Raw genomic sequence first — 25,948 nt, 5'->3', positions numbered from 1 at the left:
CTTACTGTTGGACATCATTTCTGCTTTCCAACTCTACTTCCAGAGTGCCTTGCTTCTTAGCTACTTTTCTGTTGCTATGGCAAAACCCCATGACCATGACATCTTGTAAAAGAAGCAGTTAATTTTGGGGATCATAGTTCCAGAGTCTCAGAGTCCATGATCATCAGACAGGGAGCATGGAAGCGACAGGCAGGCAGGCACGGCACTGGAGGTTGGCTAAGAGCTCATCTCCTGATCTGTAAGTCAGAGGTGGGGAGAGTGAGAACAAGGGTGAAAGAGGGGGGCAGGGGGAGAGGGAAAAATGGTGTGGGCTTTTGAAACCTCAAAGCTGTAACATACCACTTTTAAAAGGTTATCTTAACACACTTACTTTAAAAAGGCCACATCTTCTAATCCTTCCCCAAAAGTTCTACCAACTGATGACTAAATATTTAAGTTAGTGAGCTTATTGGAGCCATTCTCATTTAACTCACCACACCGTATCTCTGTTTAAGGTGTCCCTCATTTTATAGTTGGGGCTTAAATATTTTTTTTTGGTCCTGGGGATTAACCCAGGGCCTATGTGTTAGGCAAGCACTGTTGCCGCTCACTGTATATCCTCACATCCTTAAATCATTTAAATATTTGAATCAGGGTCTCACTAAGTTGTCCAGGCTGCCCTTGAACTTGTGATCTCCCTGTCTCAGCCTTCTAAATACCTGGAATATAGACTGTATCAGTAGTCCTGGATTATATTCTGCCTTCCCCATCTTTTGTTCCTTACTTCACTAAATTCCTATTCTCTTCTGGATTAACTTAGTAGTAGTCAATAGCAGTGACTTAGTTAGGGTTCGTCTGCTGTGAACAGACTCCATGACCAAGGAAACTCTTATAAAAGGACATTTAGTTGGGGCTGGCTTACTGTCCTCTATCATGGTGGGGGCATGGCAGCATATAGACATGGTGCTGCAAAAGGAGCCAAGAGTTCTACATCTTGATCCCAAGGAAGTAGAAGGAGATTCTTTTCTGCAGGCAGCCAGGAGAGGGGCTCTCGTCCACACTGGGTGGAGCTTGAGCACTAGCAAATCCAAGTCCACCCCACAGAGGCACACTTCTAACAGTGCCACTTCCCATGGGCCAAACATTGAGACCATCACAAGTAGTAATTCTTTGTCTCTCCATTATTAGCTTATCAGCTTTAATTTTTTTCACTCTTGGGTGGCAGTTTAGGTAATAAAATCAGTCTGTTTAATGTATTCTAGCTACATTCTGATGCTGTTACACCCATATTACAGATGTGGACTTCTGTCCTTCTGCTGCTGTTATCAGCTGTCTTAGTTTCTTTCCCTGTTGCTGTGATACAGTACTCTTAAAAAAACAACTTAAAGGCAGAAGGTTCATGCTGTCTCAGTTGAAGGAGTTCATTATGGTAGAAAGTCGAAGCAGCAGGAGATTGCAGCAGCTCTTCCCAATTGCATCCACTGTCCAGAAGCAGGCAGCTATTGCTTGTCTGTTAGTGCTCAGACAGCTTCTCCACTTTACAAAGTCCAGGAACAGGAGCACAGTAGCCAGAAGTGTGCCAAAGACCTCTCCCCACAGAACCCATGCTGGTATTGACACCCTCTCCCCAGCATGACCCATCAAGCTGGGTGAAGCTGCAGGAGAACTTTCTTCTACTTATTTCCTACTAGGATGCTAATTTAGAGAACAGAAACACTGCCTCCCCTGCCTTGCCCACCCAGGAGGCTCCATTCTTGGTCCTTGTTCTTCTGCCCAAGCTTGTGTTTTACTGTGCCAGGCTGAATTCATTAGTAAAACCTACATCTAATGCAAAATGTGAAAATTACATGCTGCCTCCACTTTAATAGACGGCACACCATTCTGAGAGCTCTGTGCTCGTGGCTTCTGCCCACTTGAATGTGTCTTGCATGTACTGGAGTAGGGCTCAGGTTCTGCACTGCCTCAGAGTAGAGCCACCTGCCACAAGTGTCTGGAAGAACAGCCTTGTCCCTTTGCCTAGTTGGCTAAGCAGCGCCTCTTCTCCTGCCTTCCCTGTGATCTGCTAACTGCAGTATCACTTGGAAAGTGCAGATTTTGCAAGCAGGAAGTGAGGAATCTGTTGTTAGAGTGCAATTTAGGAGCAGACAGCACTGCTTGTGGAGTAAGTCAGGAGGCTACATTCCATCATAAGATGGTTTTAATTTATTCTAAAGTGTGAGGAATAGTGTTGTTTTGGGTTTGGGAAAGATAACACTAAAAATACGAAGTGGCTGGTGCTATGGTCCTACCAGCATGTCTCCTAAGCGTCTGAGTGCTGTGCTTTGTTATCTTCCCAAACCGTCACAGTCCGTGAAGCCTTTCCACATTCCCTGTTCTGAGTTTCTTGGGGAACGGCACTGTTGTGTTGCTGATCTGCTGTTTTCTGATACCTGTGCTGCTACCTTAGAAGTTGCTGGCTTTGTGAGAGAGCTTGTATTCTGAGTCACGTTTCCTTGGTCTCCCACATAATACACTGATAGAGCCTCCATTGCTTTACCAGTCTTGCTGTGGGCGGCTCTTGGCACGGTGGCACTTAGAGGGACCAGTTCCACCTATTACTGCAGTATTCTAAGTGAGCAAAACTGAGCTTTTCCCCTCTAGAGCTCATATTCAGGTAGGGAGATTTGACGGTAGACACACAGAAAACGTTTGTGGTACAGTGAGCAGATGAAGTGGAGTAGGCTAGAGATGACGTGTGAGGCTGCTCCTTTTGTGTCTGAGCAAAGAAAGAACCATGCAGAGAGCTAGGAGCTCATCAGTAGAATGCTAGGTGAGTAGTGGAGAGGACCTGAGTACGCGTGGGCATCTTAGGAGTAACTAGAGGCCAGTGTGGCTATAGGGTGTGTGTGTGTGTGTATGTGTGTGTGTGTGTGTGTGTGTGTGTGTGTGTGTGTGTGTGTGTGTGTGTGTGACTGGAGGGACTGATGGGGTCAAATTACCTGAGAAGACTCAGGCAATACTCTGAACAGAGAAGGCCTTAGTCATAGCTGGTTCTGACTACTGTATGGGAGCTAAGAGGAGTCACAGGGCCTAGTAGGGTGAGGGGGCCAGTGCAACCTACAGTAGGCAGTGGTTCTGGAGACAGAAAGGGGTTCAGTCAGGATGGTCTAGGGATTTCGTTTGCATGTCTGGGCCAGGGATAGTGCTGTTGTAAGGAGCAGGAATGAACCAAGGGTTCAGAAAAGTTCATTTAAGTCTAGGACATCTGCTAGCTATCTGAGAAGGCAGCACACATAGCTGGGTTTAGGGATGGAAGTCAGGAAGCAGCTGGTTTCAGAAGATGTACTGGGAAGGCTTGGGTGTCACTGTTACACAGAAAGAGCTCTGGCCAGGCTGCTCCATCCTCACTGTGGTTCTCTCATCAGCTCTCAACTGAGACAAGGCTTTTGTTACAGCTTGAATACAAGTTGTTCCCCACAAGCGTTTTCCTGAATTTTCAGTTTTCTTTAGGGATAAATAAAATTTCATTGTATATGTATATTTTACATTTTTATTTAAAAATGTTTATTGCATTTATTTATGAATGTACCTTTGTGCATGTACACATGCATTTGTGGAGCCTGAGGACAATTTATGTGAGTTGTTTCTTTCCTTTCATTCTGTGGGTCCCAGGTATTAAACTCGGGTCTTCAGGATTTGAGGGAAGTACTTTTACTCACTAAGTCCTCGTGCTGGCCTCATGTACACCACATTTTCATTATCCACTCATCAGTTGTTGGACACGGAGCTCATCCATTTGTTTTGCTATTGTGAGTAGAGTAGCAACAAAATGTATATAGAAGCATTGCTGTGGAAGAACACAGAGTCCTTTGTATATATGCCAGGAGTGGAGCCAGGTCAGATGGAAATTTTTTATTGGGGGGAGGGTGACTTCAACACTAGTTTCCATAATGGCTGTATCGGTTTATATTCCCAACAACAATAAATAAGGGCTCCTGTTTTTCACATTCTCCAGCATTTGCTGTCAATTTCTTGTTGATTAGTTTCGGTTGGATTGTGAGCATGGGTTTCCTTTGAATACAGTGTTCCCCTTCAGAGTGCAAGTTTCAGGTTGTTTGAACTGCCTGGTCTGATGCAAGAGCATCAAGTGCTCCTAACACTGAGCCATTCTCCCACCCCAGCAGCAGTCCTCTGTGTTCCTTCTCTCTAGACTAGCACATTCCTATTGGCATGTGAGGCCATCTGAGAGAAATGGAAGAAGACCTTGTGTGCTTAGGCAGAGCGTCTCTGTAGTGAGGGTGTGGCAGAGGAGGTTCTTCAACCGATATGCTGCTGGTGACAGTGGCGGCCAAGACAGTGCCATCCTTATCACATGGTTAAGCTTGTGTGTCTCAAAACATTAAGGTAGACACCAGTGTTTGGAGTCCTCATTGCTGTGGAGGCGTTTGTGTAAGAAGCTGGTAACATCTGGAGTCTCAGCACTGTGCCATAGTTGTCAGCGCCCTCCTGTCACTCCTGTTCTAGATCACTGGCTCATGTGCTCTGCCTCATGTTCTGCCCTCACACGCTCACATGCTTCAGACAGTGGAAATATCAACAGGGAGCCTGCCTATATGAGGAGGAAGCGCATTGAGACTCAGAGGTGTGCTTTCTCCAAGGACAATGGAGAAAATAGCCCTTAAATACAGGGGAAGGGATGACACACATTGAGGAACCAGAGGGAAAACACACAAGCACAAGTTACTTCATTCATTGATTGTTTGGGCTTTTGTAATAAAATTGCCTGTTTTGTTTTGTAATCCCTGAGTGTTACCATAGGAACATAAAGTATTTCCCCCTAAGGCTCATGTATTAAAGGCTTGGTTCCCAGCTGGTCTCACTATTTTGGGAACTTCTGGAAACTTTAGGAGGTAGGACATAAATGGAGGAGGTATCTCCTGGGCTGGGATCCTAGGGACTATATCTTGTTCTGTACACCCCCATTTCTCCTTAATTCAGGGACCTAAGAACCATGAGCTTACACTGCCTCACCACAGGCACAGAATCAACTATGAACTATGGGCTGAAATTGTGAACAAAAGTTCCTCCTTTAAGTAGTTTTTTCGAGCATTTTATTCACAGCTGCAGAAAAACGAAAGCTGGTTCTGGGGGTGGAACCTTTGCTGTGATAAGCATGACTTATGCTTCTTAGCCTTTGGAGCTATGTGCAAGAGGGAGGAGGGCTTTTAGAGACAAGGCTAGAGAGGCACCAGAAGGCTGCAAACAGAACTTAGAGCATTAGCATATCCACAGGGAGGCTGAGCTTCAGAGCTCTGTGCTCTGAGGCTTCCAAGGGGAATGAAAACTGCACCTGGGATTGGACCGGAGGCCATTTTTGCTCCTTGTGATATGAGACTTGTCTGAGTTTACAGATGCCAGGTTGTGGCAGGAGCTTCCCTTGCTGCTCTTTGCAAGATTGACAATGAGAATTAGGAGTAAAACAGCATTATGATTTATATATGCTCAGCCCAGGGAGTAAAACTATTAGGAAGTGTGGCCTTGTTGTAGGTGGTGTCACTGTGGGTGTGGCTTTAAGACCCTAATTCTAGCTGCCTGTAAGCCAGTCTTCTCCTAGCTGCCTTCAGATGAAGATGTAGAACTCTCAGCTCCTCCTGCACCATGCCTGTCTGGATGCTGCCATGTTCCTGCCTTGATGATAATGGACTAAATCTCTGAACGTGTAAGCCAGTCCCAATTATGTTGTCTTTTATAACACTTGCCTTGGTCATGGTGTCTCTTCACAGCAGTAAAACTCTAAGACAGAGAGACAGGAAAGATTTGAAAAGCATTTGGCCAGAGAAGCATATTTAAAGTTATAACCAAAGTAAGAGTGTTACAGAGATTATTGCCTTCAAAAAGTTCTGTTTCACAGGGACAGTAGGAATGATGACAGGGGCATCTCAGGAGTTGGCTTCATCCCAGTTGTGGCAGGCTCAAAGGCATTAAAGAGTGAATTCATTTGAGACTTTCTCCTTCCAGAAGACAGTGCCTCAGAGTCAGCCTTCTGGAGTCTCATCACCTAGGACAGTGTTTGCCGTCAGTGCTCCAGGCTCTGAGGCTGCTACAGCTGTAGATCACAGGGACATGGTCATTTACTGCTTAAGCCAGTGGCAGACCTTGATGTCATCCACCTGCTGCTGACCTTTCAGATACGCAGAATGCAAGAGCTATGGGCTCTAGGTATCCCTAGATTCACTGGAAACTGGGAGGCCAGGCAATATGTAGCGCAGGTGGAATCCTCACAGGAAGCTCATGAGAGGATAGGGTGAAGCCAAACATGAAATGGAGACTGGAGAAAGTTAGAGGTGCAGGGAGTGATACCGGTGTGAAGGAAAGCTGCTGGTCATGAAGTGAGCCGTCACTCAGCAGAGGCTATGTAGGCTATGAGTGATAGGGCCATAGGGATGTGGCTCCCCAAGATTTCTGAGGCTGACACCCATCATCACTTGCTCCAGTTGATAGACATGGAAGCTACAGGACTTAGCATTTTCTTCTCCTGATTTGAATCTTTGGTCAGTCCTTACTTTCTGTCCAGTCTTCCTCCTTATCTGGAATAGGAGTGTTCACTCAGTGCTATTACATTGTGGGAATGTGCTATGAGTTTGCTTTGAGTCCCAAAGGATGCTGAACTTCCTTCTGAACAGTATTAGAACTGTGAAGACCACAGTACTTCTTACAAATGGACTGAAGGTATTTTGTATTGTGATGAACATGAGGTTTTGGGTGCCAAGGGCAGAATCATAGCATGTGAAATGCCATTCTGAAGAGCTCAGACGTTAAAAGAACAGTACCTGGTTCAGTGGCAGCCTGTTTTGGGAGCTTCTGAACGCTTCAAGGGATGGGACCCAGCTGGAGGAAGTGGTCACTGAGAGTGTGTTCTCAGCAATGGTATTTTCTTCACTGCTTTTTTTTTTCTTTTTTTTTTAATCAACATTTATTTTTATGTATATGAGTACACTGTCACTGTCTTCAGACAGACCAGAAGAGGGCATCAGATCTCATTACAGATGGCTGTGAGCCACCATGTGGTTGCTGGGAATTGAACTCAGGACCTCTGGAAGCCAAGTCAGTGCTCTTAACCGCTGAGCCATCTCTCCAGCCCTCTTCACTGCTTTTTATCTACCGTGCACTGAGCAACTCCTGCCATGTGCTCTGGGAGCCGTGATGCTCTGCTTCACCAGCAGCCAGGGCTATGGACTGAACCCTCTGAGGCTGTGTGCAGTGAAATGCTTATTCTAAGTTATTTGCTCAGCAGTCTTTCCTAACTATGGAAACTAATTAACACAGAATAGTCTCACTTACAGTTTTCAAGAGCAGGTTAAAATGCCGCCACGGAGCAGATGAGAGCTTTAGTTACTTATAGGTTGGCCGACAGAAGGAAAGGGTGTGAGGGAACTTGGTAGGATGGAAGTGAGTGTCAGAACTTGGTCATCATCTCATTGTACACACCACTAATCTATGTTCAAGTGTGTTGACTCTCACCAGCTCCATCCAGTAAAGCTTTGCTCGCCTTTCCCTTCTCATTATAGCACACCTTTCTTTCTCTTGTTCAAGATTCCTTTTCTACCCAACACTTCATTCCTGTTTCATTGCTCAGATATATAGCAAACTTGCAAGACTAGTTTTATTAGTCAGGGCTCACTAGAGTGGCAGAGCTGGTTGCTTTGTGTGCGTGTGTGTTTTACTAAATTGGCTTACAAGCTGTGGTCTGGATAGTCTAACAATGCTTCATGATGGAGAGAAAGGCTAAGAATCTAGAAGTTTTCCCGTCCAAAAGACTGGATGTTGCTTTTCCAGTCCCAGGTGCTGCAGGAGCCATGGGTTACTGTACAGACATAACCAAGTCCAAGAACCACACCACACACAACCCGTCCCACAAATGGCACAGAAATGGCATCAAGAAACCCCGGTCACAAAGATACAAATCTCTTAAGGGGGTTGACTACAAGTTCCTGAGCATCATGCACTTTGCCAAGAAGCATAGAAAGAAAGGCATGAAGACAGGGGCCAACAGTGCAAAGGCAGTGAGTGCACACGCAAAGGCCATCAAGCCCAAGATGCCAAAGGGCTCCAGCTACAAACTCGTCCTTCTGGCTTTCATTGCCTACCCCAAGCTTGGGAAGAGGATTCGAAGTTACATGGCCAAGGGTCGTAGGCTCTACCAACCAAAGCCCAAGGTTCAAACCACAGGAGAGGCCAAAGATCTAGGTAAGGCCCAGGATCCTAAAGATGCCCAGGTCTCTGTGAAGGCTCCATAGAGAAGAGTCCACCAAAGTGAAGACAGACGGTCTGCTGTGACACACCCACCTACACACTATTTGTAGATGATCAATGTCCTATGCTGTTCTTACAAATAAACTTGAGAGAAGAAAAAAAAAAAGACTGGATGTCATTGCAGACCCAATCTGGTGCTGGAGTCTGGGAGGGTACCTGGACAGCTGCTGAGTCTACACTAGGCTCCTGAAGAAGTTGGATTTAATACCAGCTGCAACAACAGGGTAGATGAACTTGCCATCAAGAATGGGGGCAAGTAGACAAAAGCAATAGCTTCAATCTTCATGTCATTTTATATGGGCTCCCAGTAAAAGGTGTGGCCTGGATTTAGGGTGGTCTTCCCACTTCAAACAATCTGATCAAGAAAATCTCACAGGCATGTCTAGAAATTTGGGTTTTAGTTGATTTCAGATGTAGTCAAACTGACAACCAAGATTAGCTGTCACACTGGTGTCACACACTAGGGAGTTACAGTGGGCAGAGTCTGGAAGTTAGCCCTGGTGTAAGTTAGCCTGCTTGTTAACCCTTATTAGAGCATATTACCATTCCTCTATGTTCTTCCACTGGCATTTTCAAATTTATCCTTGTTATAACATGGGTCAGCACTTTATTCCTTTTTATGGCTCCATAATGTCTACAGTATGGGTGTCCAGCAAATATGCATTCGTCGTCTGATGGGTACTTGGGTCATTAGCTATGACCCATGCTGCTGGAGTGTGCCTACACAAGTCTGTGTTATCTAGTCATTTCCCTCACTTGAGCATGACTAGAGCTCCCCTTCATATTAAAAGACTGTTCCCGTGGAAACAGGTCTCTAGAACTGACAGTTCTCTTGTTCAGTGTGTGGGAAGTGCAGCATCACTTCCTCTGAGAAGCCCACTACTTAAGAGCCATTTTTCTCTTGTTCAGCATAGACTCCCAAGGTTTGGGTATATTCTTTAGCATACTTCATGTTTCAGTTGGGTTTCTGACATCCTGTCTTTGGCTTAATCAGGTACATGTTCTGTCAGCATTTCTCAGCTGTTTCCAGCCCTCCTAGTTTCCCTCACTTAGACTACAGTCATGTGAACATTTGTGTCTTACCAGTTCCCTTGGTGTCTTAACGCCATCTTTCTCTTGCTAGCTCACATTGCTTCATTCCATTTCCCTGTCCTTTCCTCCCTCATCTTTCATTTCTTTGTTTTCTGTACTTGTATGCACAGGTACACGTTGCCCTCATGCTGATGTGAACTAGCACAGGTAGCTTATGTGAGTTCTGGGGTCACACCGGAATGGCTGGGCCTGCCTGGCTAATACTCTACTCACTGTGCCCCATCCCTCTGGGCCTCATGGATTTTCTTCATCTCTCCCTTTAATTATCTCTCTCTCCCAACACCTTTGTCTCAGTTATTATATTTCCAGTTCTAGCCTTTTGTGTTACTCTCTATTTAGACCTTCTCTTTATTTGCTGAGATTATTTTTTTTTAAGACTTCACACCTTTGTTCATTGAGGAACTTGGATGGTGGCTGCTTTAAAACCATTATATTAGCTTGTCACTATATTGAAATATCTGAGACAGGCTAATTTGTAAAATTTAAAAATGCTTATTTGGTTTCTGGGTTTGAGGTTCAATGTCCTAGTAGCTCTATTCACATTCTGGTAAGGAACTCCTGAGCTGTATCATGTGGTAGAGAACTCAGGTCTGTGTGTGTCTTTATCTACTTTTATGAAGCTGTCAGGGCTCAGTCACTGATGATTGAATCAGTTCCCAAAGGCCTTACCTGAAAAAGCAATTAATACATTGTCTACACTTTAACACTGCTCACAACTCATGACTGGCATTTAGATTCCTACATGAGTTCTGGGAGGGAGCAAGGCCTCTAAAGGCAGAGGTCCTGTAGATCCTTGTGAGGCAGCCCTAGCATGTCCTCTCTGTTTGGTGACCCTTCATCATATTGCCTCACCTGCCTCTAAGTCCCAGATTTTTGTGACTGGGACTGAGTTCTGTCTACATGGTTTATGACAGTTTTCCTCCATGATCTTTCTCCCTCCAACTATTGTCACAGTGACTGGGCTCTTATGTTGTCATCATGAGGTTATTCCTGTTGGTTGTACCCTTGGCTGCATTTATCTCATGGCTTGTCTTATTTAGTCCTTTCTAGCATGCCTAGTGTAAGTGAGGGTCCAGTGGAACCACCAAAAAAAAAAAAAAAAAAAAAAAAGACTGACCACTTTACCTAGACCACTCCACAGGTAGAAGGAAAGGTTTACTGGGGAATCAAACTTTTAGGCTGTCTCAGAGTAGGGGGTAGAGCAGGAAAAAAAAAAAAAAAAAAAAAAAAAAGACTGGAAGAAGTCTTGCTAGTTTTAAGGAGACAGCTAGCAGTGGGGGAGGCATGTAAGCCAGAACAGCCTGGGCTTTAGAGAAAGGGGAGGTCTGATGTGGGTCAGAACAGCCTGGAAACTACCAAGGGACTTAATCTCTTACAGGTTTGTTTGAGTTAATCAGAGGCAGTTGGTTGCAGGGTGAGTAAGGGAAGTGATGGCTTTCCCAACAAACAGAAAGCAACTTTACAAGGGTTCTGAGGAATGTGGAGTTGAGGCTTTTGTTTGCCTACTAGCGATCCTTCTGTTGACCTGGTCAGAGTCCAGCCTGAGCTAAGGTCATTCAGGACAGTGTCAGCAGCACTGCCATTTTGTTTCTCCTGCAGTTTCTTGATATTTGTTTTGCAGTAGCTTTATCCACATAAAGGAGACTTTTTACTTACAGGGTAAATAACCTTAATGCTAAGTATTGCACATACAGTGGATGTTTTCAGTAACTTATAGATGCATTTACTTTACATCCCAATCATGGCCTCCCTCCCTCTTCTCCTCTAAGGTGTACCCTCACAATGCCCTCCCCCCATTACTCTCTTCCCTTCTTCTCAGAAGTACCATGGGCACTAGCCTGCCCTGGCACATCAAATCACAGCAGGACTAAGTGCATCCTCTCCTACTGAGGCCAGACAGGGTAACCCAGCTAGGGGAAAGGGATCCAAAGGCAGGCAACAGAGTCAGGGACAGGCCCCTTCTCCCACCCCATCTCCTCCATTTCCCCTCAGGGGACTCACATGAAGATCAAAATGCACATCTACAAATTTGGGGTAGGGGAGGTTAGGTGAGCCCATCCATGCTCCTTGGTTGGTGGTCTGTGAGCCCCCATGGGCCCAGGTCAGTTGACTCTGTAGGTCTTCCTGTGGTGTTCTTGACACTTGTGGCTCTCTCTGTCCTTCTGCTTCCTTCCCCCCACACTTTCACAAAACTCTCTGAGCTTGCCTGTGGGTCTCTCCATCAGTTGCTGAATGAAGCCTCTCAGAAGACAGTAAAAATGGCCATCTTACCAAAAGCAATCTACGGATTCAATGTAATTCCAGAACATCAGGTTTCCAACACAGTTCTTTACAGAGCTTGAAAGAGCAATTCTCAACTTCATATGGAAAAACAAAAACCCAGAATAACCAAAGCAATCCTATATTATAAAGAACTTCTAGAGGTATCACCATCCTTGATTTCAAGCTGCACTATAGAACAATAGTAATGAAAACCACATGGTATGGGGATAAAAACAAACAGGTTGATCAATGGAATCGAATTAAAGAGCCAGAAATAAGCTCAAGTATCTATAGATACTTAATTTTTGACAAACCAAAACATACAATGGAAAAAAAGAGCTTCTTCAACAAATGATGTCTGCATGTGGAAGAATGAAAATAGATTTATATTTATCACACTGCACAAATCTCAAATCCAAATGGATCAAAGGCCTCAACATAAAACTGAATATACTAAATCTAATGGAGAAAATGGAAAAGAGCCTTGAACACATTGGCACAGGAGACAACTTCCTGAACCAAACACCAATAACTCAGCCACTAAGATCAACAATTAAATGGGACCTCATAGAACTAAAAACGATTCAGTAAGACAAAGGACACCATCAATAGGACAAAATAGCAGCCTACAGAATGGGGAAAAGATCTTCACCAACCCTCCATCTGATAGAGGACTAATATCCAAAATATATAAAGAACTGAAGAAATTTAACACTAACAGAACAACTCAATTTAAAAACGGGGTACAGAGCTAAAGAGAATTCTCAACAGAGGAATCTCTAATGACCAAGAAGCACTTACAGTGGATATTTTAAGTATTGGAAAGACAGCTGAAGCCCTGCTGTCATGAAGCTTTCAGTCTGGTGGGAAAAGAAAAGGTCATTTTGTAGAAGTGGTGTCCATGTATACTTAATATGAACATCCCATGGTCCCTGACTTCTAGTGTTATTTAAAGAGGGTTTGGGAATTTTGCTGGAGAGGCCTAGCTAGCAGAAGTATGTCTGAAAGGCAATTCCTTGGGAGTGTCTTGTCCCTGGCCCTTTTCTCCTTTCTCTCCTTCCAATTCACGATGAGATTAAAAAGCCCTTTGATCACAATCTCCCATCAACATGATGCTCTGCCCAAACATAGAAAGCCATGCAACTGTGGCTGGGCTTTCCTAAACCACAAGTAAAAATGACTCTTTCTTCAATTGTTTCTGTTAGATACTTTGTCATAGAGAGGAGAAAAGCCCTATAATAAGTTTAGGGAATGGAAACAGATTGGCTGGTGAGTAAGTAGGTGATGTGAGATTTGATGCCTTTGTTTGTGTGTGTGTGTGTGTGTGTGTGTGTGTGTGTGTGTGTGTGTGTGTGTGTGTGTTTCCATCTCTGATTAAATCCATGTACTTTGAACCTTCTCTGTTAGAATATGCCATGCCCTACAGTCTGAAGGCCTGATCTGGGAAGGTCACTGTACTTGGAGACAGGGTCTTTCAGAGGTAATTAAGTTAATGAGTTCACTGTGGTAGTCCTCTATCCAAACTGACTATTGTCTTTATGAGAATAGCCATCAACACACAGAGAGGTGACCCTATGAGGACAGGGGAAGATGCTGGCTGCACGTTAAGGAAAGGCCTGAGGAGCAGCCAGCTGCTGGCACCTGACTCTCTGACTTCAGCCTCCAGGACTGTAATGAATAACTTTCTTTTGTTTACACCCCTTCTCTGTGGTGTTGCTGTGGCAGCCAGCGCTGCCCTGAGCATATTACTCAGCTGTGTAGATTCCCTGTGTGTCTGCATCTGTTTCCGATGCTTTGTCGCCATACCTCCGCCTCTTCTTTTTAAAGATGATTTTATTTTATCTCATAATTGATTTGTTTTATGTATATCTGTGTACCTCTGACACACAGTGTCTGCTCTAGAGGCCAGAAGAGGGCATCTGACTCTCTGGAACTGGAGCTGCACGTGGTTGTGAGCTGCCATGAGTGCCCTGAACTGAACTCAGGCCCTCTGCAAGGGCAGCAAGTGCTCTTAATGGCTGAGCCTCATCTCCAGCCACTTCTTTTTCTTCTTATGCCATGTAAAGTTTTAGTTAAACTGGGTTAACCAAGGTAACAGAACAATGCTCTTGACTGATGACCTTTATTTGAGACTAACAGAGGATTGCACTGGAAGCAGGTGTGTCCTCGTAAACTCCATCATATTAAAGAGCTTGAAGTAAGGAGACATTTTCGAAAGTAAAGTGAAGATTACGCAAGATCTTGTGAAACAATACTCCTTGGCTACAAGGATCAATAAAGTGACGACAATCCAAGGTTCTGCATGCTGCTGGCAGGCTCTCCTTGTAGAAGTACTTTCTGGATAAGGGTACAGTGACCTCAGTGCAAAACTAGTCCCTGAAGTCTATCATGAACCACCATGAGAACCCCCTCCTTCATACTACCCAACATTCTTTGATTAATTTGGTTTGGAATTGACAGCTCGGCACAGTCCTATATTTTGATTCTGACAGCTTTTGTAGGGGCCATGCTTGACTGGACTGTGGGAGTAGGTCTTCACACTGAGCTTCTCTGTCAATCCAGGTAGGATTTGAGCTGTGCCTAAAGTCAGGCTCTTGTTTTCTCTCCCCTGTCCTGGACTTCTTCCCGAGATGAGGTTTATGTCAGTTTTCTCAGCTGTAGACCCCTGTGTTACTGGTATTAGATTAGTGTGAAATAGAGTGTGGGAGAGGAGTAAAAATGTTATATCAAAAGGCAAAAACTTCATCTTAGTGGCATGTTTCTGTAACTGTCACCAATATTTCTCCTCTAGCTGAGTCAGGGCCACCCTTTCTTCAAGTGTGACCAGGCCCTGAAATATTTTTCTGAGGACCAGCTTTGCTGTGTAGGGCACCCAGGGCACACTATATGATAGGAGTCTACCTTCTGACCATGAGAACCTGGTGAGATGCCTAAGACAAACCCAGCCCTAAGACCATGACCCTCAGGAGGTTCCCAGGGCCCCAGTAGATTTCACTGACTTCAGATTTTACAGTGATGGTGCCTTTGTATTCCAGGCCTCTGACAGATCAAAACTTCATCCCTTTTGTTGTGAGGATGCAGAGAGAGTTCCCAGGTGCTATGTATGTCACTGATGAAGCAGTCAGCTGAACTTTGGAGGAAGAGCATTTGAGATAGAGGAAAGGTGTACCAGGTGAAAGGACAAGTGCTTAATGGGGAAATCCAGGGCAAGGCAGTGCTCCTGGTGTTTAGAAAGAATGGCACACAACCTGAGGGGAGCCGTGGGGAAGCAGTAGAGCTGGTGGGGTGAGACTTCTGCCATCCGCAGGCTGTGCTTTTGTCAAAAGTGTGACACAAAGAGGGGTGCATTTGATTTCCATTTAGAAAGTATCATTCTTGCCACAGGAAGATTCAGAGGTAGACGGGGACATGGTAAATGGAACCTCCGTAGCTCATTGGACAAGAGAGCTCTGCATGGGGTGTAGTCACTGTAGACTTGGGCTGTGCTGGAAGGACAATCAGGCAAGACTGATGGGTGAGAGTGTCAGTGCCCACCTAATGAGAGCTGGGCTTTGATGTACAAGCAGATGTGGCATCAGACACCCAAGGTGAGCCTTCGGGCTGCTCAATAGGAAATCCAGGTTTGAGAGAGGGGAGCATTAGGGGAACAGATGAGCAGCATTGGTGACCTAAGGAGACAAGTGGGGAGAAGGACACTGGGACAGAGGGAAGTGCATGAGAGGAGCAGTGAGGAAGACATGCTGTGGATCGATGGGATGGGAGGGAGGGCTAGTGTGCCAGAGCACTAAAGAAGTGAGCAGTACCAATGTGGAGATAAGCAGTGACCTAGAGAGGTGCCACCGCAGGCACTGAGGAGTGGCAGTGTGACTGCAAAGCAAGGGAGCACTGTGAGTCAGAGCAGGAATGGTAGCAACAGCAGCCAGCTCTAGGGTCTCCTGAAAGGAAGCAAAGGGCCCATGGGGTCTGCAAGTGAAGTGTGAAGTGGGGCTGTTCACACACACACACACACACACACACACACACACACACACACACACTGTCCTCTGAAGTTTGGAGGCACAAGGCTGAGGCTGCTGCTGGAACAAACTATGTTCTTGGGTGTCTATGGTGCCTTGGAAGTGGCCAGGGGTCTCAGAGGGAGTTGACAGTACAGGTGTGCCCCAAGAGCTTGGCCATTGCCTAGAAATCCTGGTGGGAACTAATATTGTTGCCACTGAAGCAGATGCTCTTGCCTCAGATGAGAGGGAAGGCCTGCTGGATTCCTTCAGGATAGTTTTAATCATTAAACACATTGGATGGTTGAAAAGAATTGTAAACTATTACTAATATGTGGACAGAGATGATTTATTTTTGGTGATTGTCAAGAATTTTTATTACACATCATTGCACATTCTCAATTAAGTTAATTTGCATGTGATTTTTGGAATATGAAATCTAATATACAGAATATGTGCATAGAAATAGGATTCTCACTAAATTCATATTTTATTTAAAATCTTTGTGCAAATTCACTTATTATTTCCATATTAGAGCCCTGCTGATCCCTCTCAAATGCCCTGTGAATATTGCTGCTTGCTTCCTATGGGTACTGGGGCTAGTCTGCTCAGGTTTCCCCCATGACAGCCTTCCTAAGAAACTTATTTCTCAGAGCTGTTCATTGGCCCCTGATAACAGACAGAGAGCTCCCATCATCCTATCATTCCAGAACAGTCATAGATTGAGTCAGACTAACATTCACTTTTGCATTATTGTGGTTGCTATTATTCATACCTAAGTCTCAAATTATTTCCCCTTCTTACAGTTTTTTATTTTGTCAATAATTTTCTCATTTTGCATGTTTCTTTATTATTATTATTATTATTATTATTATTATGTTTGTGTTTGTATGTATGTATGTATATATGTATGTATGTATTCTTACAGGTACACACATCTATATTTGTAGAGGACAGGAATTAACCTTAAGTTGAGAGACAGGGTTTCTCACTGGGACTTGTAGTTCACTGTCTGCCAGCAAGCCTGAGATCCTCCTGTCTCTCTGCCGCTCTAGTGCTGGGATTACAGGTGTATGCTATCAGGACTGATCCATTTAGCCTGGTTCCTACACGTTAATTATCTGTCTAACCTTCATTTCTCCCCTTTTACTCCAGTCTTTCTCTGAAGATGTTTCTCTATCCCAAGTGTGCCCACAGTTTCCTGTTCCTGAGAGTCTCATCTTGCTTCTGCTGTGCTCTCGGAATCCTCCTCGATGCCTCCTCCTCCTTGCTTTGTTGGCTTGTTTAGGTTGGACCACGCAGTCTGGTGTTCTTGGAGAAGAGTGTGTGAGAAAGCTGAGGAGATCCTTTGTGTCTGAGATACACCTTGGGCCTAGATTCTAGATTAAGGAAGATTCTCTTCCTTCTGTTCTGATGGCCAGTGCTGCAGAGTTTTGTTGTTGGTATTTTGTTTGTTTGTTTGTTTGTTTGTTTGTTTGTTTCTGAGACAGGATTCACTATGGTGTCTTTGTACCTGATTTGTCTTTAGAAACGTGTAACTTCTCTGTTTTGTTATTTAAAGTTCTTGCTTTACGATGACATCTCCATCCTCTGTGCTCCTGCACTTTTTCTAGTTTATCTCATCCCCTCCATTCTCTGAACTCTCATATTTTATGCATTTTAATCAATTTGTCTAGAAACTAAAAGTACTCTTTCAGTTTGCACATGCATGCTCCTCACTTCTGAGAGTCTGCTTGGAGTCACCAAGTCACTGCACAGTGGTGGCTATCCCTGTCACAGCCTTTGTTCATCTGTCTAGTAGCACTCCTTATGAGAGTTCCTCAATTCCATTTTCCAGACTTGTTGAAGGTTTTAATTCTGTGATCATGTTTTAATTTCTAAAATTTCTGGTTTGGGAGCATCTGATTCTTTCTCAGTGAGTGGTAGGGCATCTTTATGTCCTTCAGGAAGGGGTTGGAATCCTTTAGAACAGCCTTTCCTTCCAGCATCCCTCTCCTTCACCCTCCAGTCATCTGGGAAGGGCAGGCATGGGGAGCTGCTGTTTTGTTTTATAAAGTCAGGCAGATTGTTGTGATCCACATGAAGTAGCATCCTTGGAATTTAGCTGTGATTTACATGAAGTGGCATCCTTAGATTTTAGCTGTGATCTACATGAAGTGGCATCCTTAGATTTTAGCTATGATCTACATGAAGTGGCATCCTTAGATTTTAGCTGTGATCTACATGAAGTGGCATCCTTGGATTTTAGCTGTGATCTACATGAAGTGGCATCCTTAGATTTTAGCTGTGATCTACATGAAGTGGCATCCTTAGATTTTAGCTGTGATCTACATGAAGTGGCATCCTTGGATTGTCTGCTTCTGGATCCTTCAACCCTCTTCACTTCTTTCCAGGTCAGTCCCTTAGTTGTCTTAAGAACTACGGGTCTGGGCTCTCTCAGTGGAGCCACAGGGTCTTGACTTCCTTTTTAAATTGTCTCGACTCTTGCAGTCTTTTACCTTTCCTGTAAGACTAAGAATGGGTTGTTGATTTTTAAAACTATATGTATGCATGTGTGTGTGTGTGTGTGTGTCTGTTTCATTCATTTATTCATTCTACATGCATGGATATTTGCTTATCTATGTACCATGTGTATGCCTGGTGCCTGCAGAAGCTAGCAGTGAGTGTATTGGAGTCCCTGCATCTGGAGTTACAGATATTGTTAGCCACTGTGGGTGCTGGGAATTGAACCCAGGTCCTTTGGAAGAGCAACCAGTGTTAACTGCCAGGCTATCTCCCTAGTTCTGTTTTGTTGATTTTTATAAAAATGTTTACTGGGATTTTGGTTGGAATTATATTGCATATGTAGATAGAGTTGAAGAGATTTGACATTGTAAGCCTCTTGAGACATCTTGTTCACAAATGTTATTATGGCTTCAATCTTAATTGTGCTGGAGGCTTGGTTCTCAGTGGATGGGACTACCTGGAATTGAAGGAAACTTAAGAGATGAAGCCTAGTTGAAAGAGATGGGTCACTTCAGGGAGCTTGCTTTTGAAGGGGACTGTGGAACTTCAGCCTTTTTCTCTTCTTCCCTTCATTTTCTGTCCAGTGTGAGGTGAGCTGCTTTTCCTACCATGTACTTTAACTATGAAGTTCTATCGTATCATAGGCTCTGAAGCAATTAGACCAAGCAGCTACAAGCCTCCTGTAAGTGTCTGTTGAGAAGAGAGAGCTAGTCTCAGTGTAGGACACCTCTTGGTTTCGTTGCCCCCACTTCATACTAAGTTGTCACTTGGGTTATACCTTTTGAAGATTCTAGACATTCTATACAACTGTTTGATTAGAGTTCATAATTTTTGTCATCTTATTCATTGGTATTTTGTCATTGGTATTCTTTAAAACATTTGATTTGCCTTTTTTTGTCAATGTATGAATAAAACTAATCTTTATATGCTGACCCTGTAATCCTAAAACCTTGTTAAACTCAGTTCCAGTGGCTTTATTCATAGTCTTTGAAATGTTCTGTGCAGGCAGTCCCATCATGTGGAGTACAGATGGTTTTAGTTTTTCCTTTTCAGTCTGTATGTCTCTGTATTGCAGAGGCTAAAATATCAACTATGATTTGGATGGAGGTTTTAAGGATGTATCCTTGCAGCTTAGAGGTGTTGGCCCACTATTATGTGTGCTCTTGGCCGCCTGTGTTTGTAGATGCCCCCAGTATGGTTCAGAATATTTCATTCTGTTCTCATTTGCCGAGAGTTTTTATCATATGAACAAATACTGAATTTACCAAAAGTCTTGTCAGCATCTGGTTGAAAAGATAAATATTCCTTAGTCTGTGTTATAAGAAATATTTGCATAATTTACAAGTGTTGAACCCATTTAGCACTACCAGAATGCAAAAGCATATTTATTTTGAAGTATTGTCTCTATATATTCCTGGATCTGATTTGTTAATATTTTGTCCAGGACATTCACAAAAGATGTGACTCCATTATTTTCTCATAAAATATGGGGTTTGGGCATCAGGATAATTCTGGCCTCATTTAGAAAATTGAGATTTGTTCTTCTTTCTATTTTATGGAAGTCTTTCAAAAAATTGTGTGTGTGTGTGTGTGCGTGAGCACGTATTCACTTGATTTGTGTATGTGATTGCAGTGTCTTCAAAGGCCAGAGGGTATTGGATCCTCTGGAATTGAAGTTACAGGTGATGGAGAGCCACATAATGTGGGTGCTGGGAATGGAACTTGAGTCCTCTGGAAAAGCATCAAACACTGTTACGGGCTGAGCCATCTGTCTAGCTCCATCTACTCTAGAAGTCTTATGTAGAATTACTATGTCTTCTTTAAATGAAGCCATCTGGGTCTGGGTTCTTACTCATTGTTAAACATTTCTTATCAACTTCAAATTAAGTTTCCTTAGTAGATGCAGGACTAATTTAGGTTATTCAACCTAAAGAAAAAGTGCAGGGAACTTTGAAAGTGCGTTCATCCAAGTTTTAAAATTAAGAACACAAAATTGTTTATATCCCTTATTATAAACGTTCTGTAGGATTTGTAGTTAAAGCCGCTATCTTATTCTTGATATTTCTCACTTCTAAATTCCCCTCTCCACTAGTCTTAACTAATTTTAGGAATTATTTTTTAAATGGCCAACTTTGGCTTTTTTATACTCCTCCTGAATTAATTTTACTTATTTATCTTTCTGTTGTTCATTTGGGGGTCTTTGAGACAAGAAACTCACTGTGTGTGTTTGGGTATCCTAGAATTCAAGGTCCTGTTTTAACTTGAACTTGCAGTTCTGGAGTTTAAGACATCAGCTACCCGACCCATTGTTTTTACTCTCAACTGTATTGATTTCTGCATATATCTTTATAATTTTTATGCATGTTTTGGTTTAGCCCTTTTCCCTCAGTTTTAAAAATTAAGGTAAAGATAGTTAGAAATGATTTTATTTTTGATGACTGTTTTAGTGTTTAGCAATTTTTAAGGATGTCTTTATGATCTTGGTCATAGAACTCATTTTTTTTCCAGCTTAATGCGTGTGATCACAAACATACTTTGGAGTCATTAATTTTTTTTTTTTTTTGGTTTGTTTGTTTTGTTTTCTGAGATTTTTTTTACAGCCCTGAACAGAGTTTCTATTGGTACTTGCTGTCCCATAGGTACTAGGGAGGAATCTCTTATGCAAATTTTAGGTGTAGTGTCATCTAAATGACCAGGATGGTAGCATCATTTAGAAATTCTGTCTCGGGCTGGAGAGATGGCTCAGCTGTTGCCCTTCCCTGCCTTTGGGGTTCTTCTCATTCTGTCCTTGGCCTAGAGGTAGTTACCAGGTATTTGTGGGGCTCTGGGGAAGCATGGTGTGGGAGTACTCCTTTGTTTCTTCTTGGTGTTGTCTACCTGTGCCTGCATGTCAGACTTCTCTGTTTTATTTCTTAGCAGCCACTGTACCCTTCAGGCCTCTCCCCTCTCCTCTAGAAGATTTTTAACAGTCTGGGTTTAGGAAAACTCCGTGTCCCTCCTTCATTGAAGAATAGGTTTATTTTAGCCTTCCCCAGTACAATCCCCACTTGCGTTTTATAAGAGTAGTAAGTCTATGTTTCAGGCTGAGGAAGTCAGTGTTCAGTCTCACTGACATTTTGAAAGGTCCTTTTGATGAGTGTAGTGCTAAGAAAGGGGTGCTGGTTGTGTACATGGCTCTCATTACAGTCAGCCCATAGTGTGTCCACCAGAGAGGAATGGTTAGAGTTCCCAGGCTCTGTAACTCCTGAGGGGTATTCAGATGATAAGTGATGATCTTTTGTGGATCTTGTAGCCTGTGTATGGTGGTTTGAATGGGAATCGGGAGGTGTGACCTTGTTGAAGAAGGCCTTTTCTTTTTTTTTTTTTTTTTTTTTTTTTAAGGTTTCTAAAAGCCCATACTAGGCCCAGTTTCTTTCTTTTCTTTTAAAGATTTATTTATTTTTATGTATGTGAGTACACTGTAGCTTAGCTGTCTTCAGTCACACCAGAAGAGGGTGTCAGATCTCATCTCATTACAGACGGTCGTGAGCCACCATGTGGCTGCTGGGAATTGAACTCAGGACCTCTGGAAGGGCAGTCAGTGCTCTTAACTGCTGAGCCATGTCTCCAGTCCATAGGCCTAGTTTCTTGATCTTTGCCTTCATCTTGTGAATAAGATATGTGCTCTCAGTTATTGCTCCAGCACCATGCTTCCCACCATGATGATCATGCACTAACATCTGAAGCTGTAAACAAGCTCCACATTAAAGGCTCTCTTTTATAAGTAGCCTTGTCCATGATGTCTCATCTCAGCAATAGAACAGTAGCAGTGACACTGACATTATCCATCTCAAAGGCCTCGAGTAGGTACTATCTATGTTGTTGCTGAGGAGTTTGTCACAGTTGGCATGAATATAAAAGGTACTGCCTTCTTAAGCAATTATAGAAGTAGACAGTCCAGCAAAACATGGGAAACCCCATGTCAGCGAGTCCTGCATACTGTGACCATTGTAGCAAAAGGAAGATTAATAAAAGAGGCTTATTTTGGCTTGTGGCCTGAGATGCTTCAGTCTTTGGTCATTTGGCCTTGTTTCTTTGGCCTATGACATCAGGATATATTTATTTACCTCATAACAGCTGAGAAGCAACGAGAGAAGTGAAGGGACTAGGGGTACCAGTATCCCCTTGAAGAGCATGTCCCTCATGACCTAGCTTCTTCCCATTGAGTGCAGCTCTGTAAAATCTTCACCCTCTCCTGAGAGCACCCAGGTAACAGCCAAGTCTTTCACATGAGAGGCATAAGGAAACATCAAACCCCTTAGAAACCTTGATAGTTCTAGCTTAGTAGGTTTTCTTTTAAGATTTATTTTATTTTTGCCAGCAGTATTAGTACACATTTTTAATGCTAGCACTTGGGAGGCAGAGGCAGGTGGATCTTTGTGCATTTGAGGTCAGCCTGGTCTATAGAACAAGTTTCAAGACAGCCAAAGCCACAGAGAGAGACCCTGTCATATTGTTTTATTTTATATGTATGAGTGTTTTGCCTGTGTGTATGCATGTACACCACATATGTGTGCCTGGTGCCCATGGATATCAGAGAAAGGTGTTGGACTCCTTGGAACTGGAGTTGTGGATGGTTGTGAACCACCATGTGGGTTCTGGGAATCAAACCTGGGTCTTCTGAAAAATCGAATGCTTTTTAACTGTTTTAAATTATATAATGACAGCATTTGAAAATGTGTGTTTATTAAAGGTGGTGGTGATTGTATTCAGTCACAAACATAACAAGCTAGGCTTCTGTTTCTGTATTAGACCACAGCTTTTTCAACTGTCAGACCTGTCATTCAGAAAGACCTTTCTAGCGATGGCTTCCCCTGAAGAGGCTTTGATTTTAACCAGCAGCATCTCCTCTCCCCAGATCCAGATGCAGAAGTGTGCCTTCATGCCTTGCGACTCATCCAGTCTGTGGTTCTAGAACCAGACGTCTTCTCCAAGATGGCCACTGAGCTCCAGAGCTCCTTACCCCTGCAGCGCATCCTGGCCATGTCCAAGAGCCGCAACTCCCACCTGAAGTCTGCTGCCCAAGAGCTCCTGGAAGACCTCCGTGCCCTGGACTGTAGTGTTTAGATGTGGCCAACCACCAGGAGCTTAGTGAAAATGCCAGTGGCCCTTCCCCTCACAGGCCTCTACCTTCATGTTCAAAACTAGTATGTCACTGTATGCCATGTGTTAGAGATTGCAGGTCTTGAGGGACTCGAGATGGGCATGATGGCTAAGCGTCTCCCTCATTGAGTGGCAGCTGGCTAACTTTGCCAGAGCAGTGGCCCAAAAATGGTTGTATTCTCCAGAAAGGTCACCTCTGAACAGTTGGATACTTTCAGAGTTTTCTCTGAGCAGCTTCTTGCTGCCCTGAAGGCTGCCTACACCATGGGAGTTTAGATCACCGTTTACCATGTGGTCAGTGTTTCCCAGAAGCATTTCTGTCATGACCCGTCCTCTTTCTCTGGTAACTAGAACCCCACAACACAGGCTTACCTTTGTAACCTTTTGTAACCTATTATTTCACATGGCCCCGGACAGTTGGTCTCTGTCTTGGTGCTTCTTTTATTTTTGAATAAAGTCAGTTCAGTATCACATTCTGAATATAATCTTGGGGTTAGGAAGTTAGTGTCCTTTGTACATTTAACAATGTTATTTGTTTAGAAAAACACACCTTCCTTATTTTGTTCTGGCCTCTTGACTATGAACTTAAAGCAAGTATGGGAAAGTAGCTTCAAGATGAGCAAAGAGATTAAATTCTATGAAGTGGTCAGCCATCTGCCTCTGCGCTCGTGTGCATGTGCATGTGCGGTGCGTGTGTAGGCTGCTCTGTCTATGAGCCCTCACACTGCCTAGCTGAAGTTCTAAGATACTAACATGCTGCCTGTCACAGATAGCGAGATGTGCAAGAGATTTCCACGTAAGCCAGCACACACCATCCTTTCTCTGGCAGGGCACGTTACTGCAGGACATTGAGCTTGGGCATCCTGGAAGGGAGGAAGTGTCCCCTTGCAGTGGCAGCCTCAGCACACATGTTGAGCTGTCTTTCTATGTGTGGTGTTGTAAAGTGAATTCATTTTCCTTTAAGAGAATTCGTACTTTATGTTGAATGAAGAACTCAAAAGAAAAGCATGACTGTTTGGATCTGTGGAGCACTAGCTCAGTAAAGCACTCAGGATTCATGGAGGGGAGGCAGACGTGAGTCCATCTGGGCCTCGTGGCTCTGTGGGTCCCAGTGAAGGGTGAGTGAGTGTACACTCTATCATGGCACCCCTTCCTTCTGCTTGTTTAATATCACAGCCAGGGGAGCTGTTGTGATCCACTTGTGCTTCTCTCAGGATTGCTGAGCTTTCTCTACCAAAAATGGTCTGGCCTGGTGTTCTAGTGTAGATAAGAAGAAACCGCCAGCCAAGCAGTGGTGGTACACACCTTTAATCTCAGCATTCAGGAGGTAGAGGCAAGCAGGTCTTTGTGAGTTCCAGGACAGCAAGGGGCTGCACAGAGAAACACTGTCTCGAAAAAACCATGAAGAAAGAGGAGGAGGAAGAAGGAGATGAAGAAGAAAAGAAAAGCAGCAGAGGCAGCAGTAGCAGCTGCTGCTACCCATCCTAAGAATACCAGGTAGTTTGGCAGTTAAGAGATGGTCATGAGGGTAAAGACTTCATGTCCTTTCTGTTCAGTGGTACATTCTAGAGAAGTATTTCCAGGCAGATTCTCCTAAAATTACTATGCACAGGTTTCCTTTGTGAGCATCATAGGAAGTACCAAAGGACCCAGGCCAGTGACCTTGCTCTTTACTGCCCACAGGAAATCATGGCCTCCTTAATTTCTTCTGTATCTAGTAGCTTAAAGAAAGTCTATTCAGATAAAGAAATAAAAATATACATTAAGGTGTATGCCTTGCAGGGACTGAATCCTCGTGAATTTAAAAGCCAGAGATAAACTAGTAAAGCAATATAATACATACAGGAACTTTTAGTCTAACTTTTTAAAGTATTCTTCATGTATTTGTAGGGCTAAGGAGCCTTTCCTTTAGCACTGTCAGCTTCTAGGAGAAGGTGGGAAACCAGGCAGAAGAGCCACTTCTCCCCACTGAGTCTTTGTGGCTGTGCTATTAGCACTAGCCATGGAATCTGCTCTGTCAAGTCTGAGAGCTGATCCTGGGTAACGCCCAGAGCCATGTGAAGGCTGGGGATGGATTTGGAGCCCCATCTCTTCTCTTCATGGGATATGACTGGAACAGGCCTGTTGTGCAACTGTTCTAGGCACAGAGCTGTGCAGCCCATAGACCAGCAGTTAAAGCACAGAATCACAAGTCGGTGGTCAGAAGAAATTCACACGGCCAAGGAGGAATATGAAGAAGGTTGTAGGCTGCCTACCACACCTGTCCTTCCAGACCTGCTGTTAGTTGTGTGCTGCTGTGACACTACACTAAACAGAGAAGGCTGGCAAGTATCTTTGCAGACTTACTGATTTCCCAAGAAGTCATGATGTTAACATTTACTTTATAACTTCCCATGGCATAGCTGCTTAGAGTGTCCCAATAGGATTTCTTTGCCCAATCGATGATCCTGAGTGAAGGTTCTGGGGTAGCATAGGATGAGGTGTCAGACTCAGTATCCCCCAGAATAGTATGTGAGCTCCACTGAAAGGTCCCAAAATATGTCCCCAGTCTGAGCTGGGGTGGGAAAGCCAGGAAAGAATTACTATGGGCTCTGCAAACGCTGTGACTGCCATATCATTGAAGCGCGGCTGTGTCACATGCTCATGTTTAGGTTTGTGTGCAGATTTATGAGAAGTTTTTA

At 43.8% G+C, this 25,948-nt stretch overlaps 1 protein-coding gene across 3 annotated transcripts in view; it reads left to right on the top strand.

Annotated features, from left to right (window-relative positions):
- Positions 1-23,752, top strand: part of HSF2BP (heat shock transcription factor 2 binding protein) — an 80,316-nt gene extending 56,564 nt beyond the window's left edge. For all 3 annotated transcript variants that reach the window (XM_080938174.1, XM_080938172.1, XM_080938173.1), the window contains one exon: positions 23,023-23,752. In XM_080938174.1, coding sequence (XP_080794300.1) covers positions 23,023-23,231 — 209 coding nt within the window. In that variant the 3' untranslated portion in view covers positions 23,232-23,752. The remainder of the gene's footprint in view (positions 1-23,022) is intronic.
- The last annotated feature ends 2,196 nt before the right edge of the window (positions 23,753-25,948 follow it).

The sequence above is a fragment of the Micromys minutus genome, assembly GCF_963924665.1.
Source record: "Micromys minutus genome assembly, chromosome: 25".
Lineage (NCBI taxonomy): Eukaryota > Metazoa > Chordata > Mammalia > Rodentia > Muridae > Micromys > Micromys minutus.
Note: the sequence above shows the minus strand (reverse complement) of the source record. Positions and strands in the feature narration are given on the sequence as shown.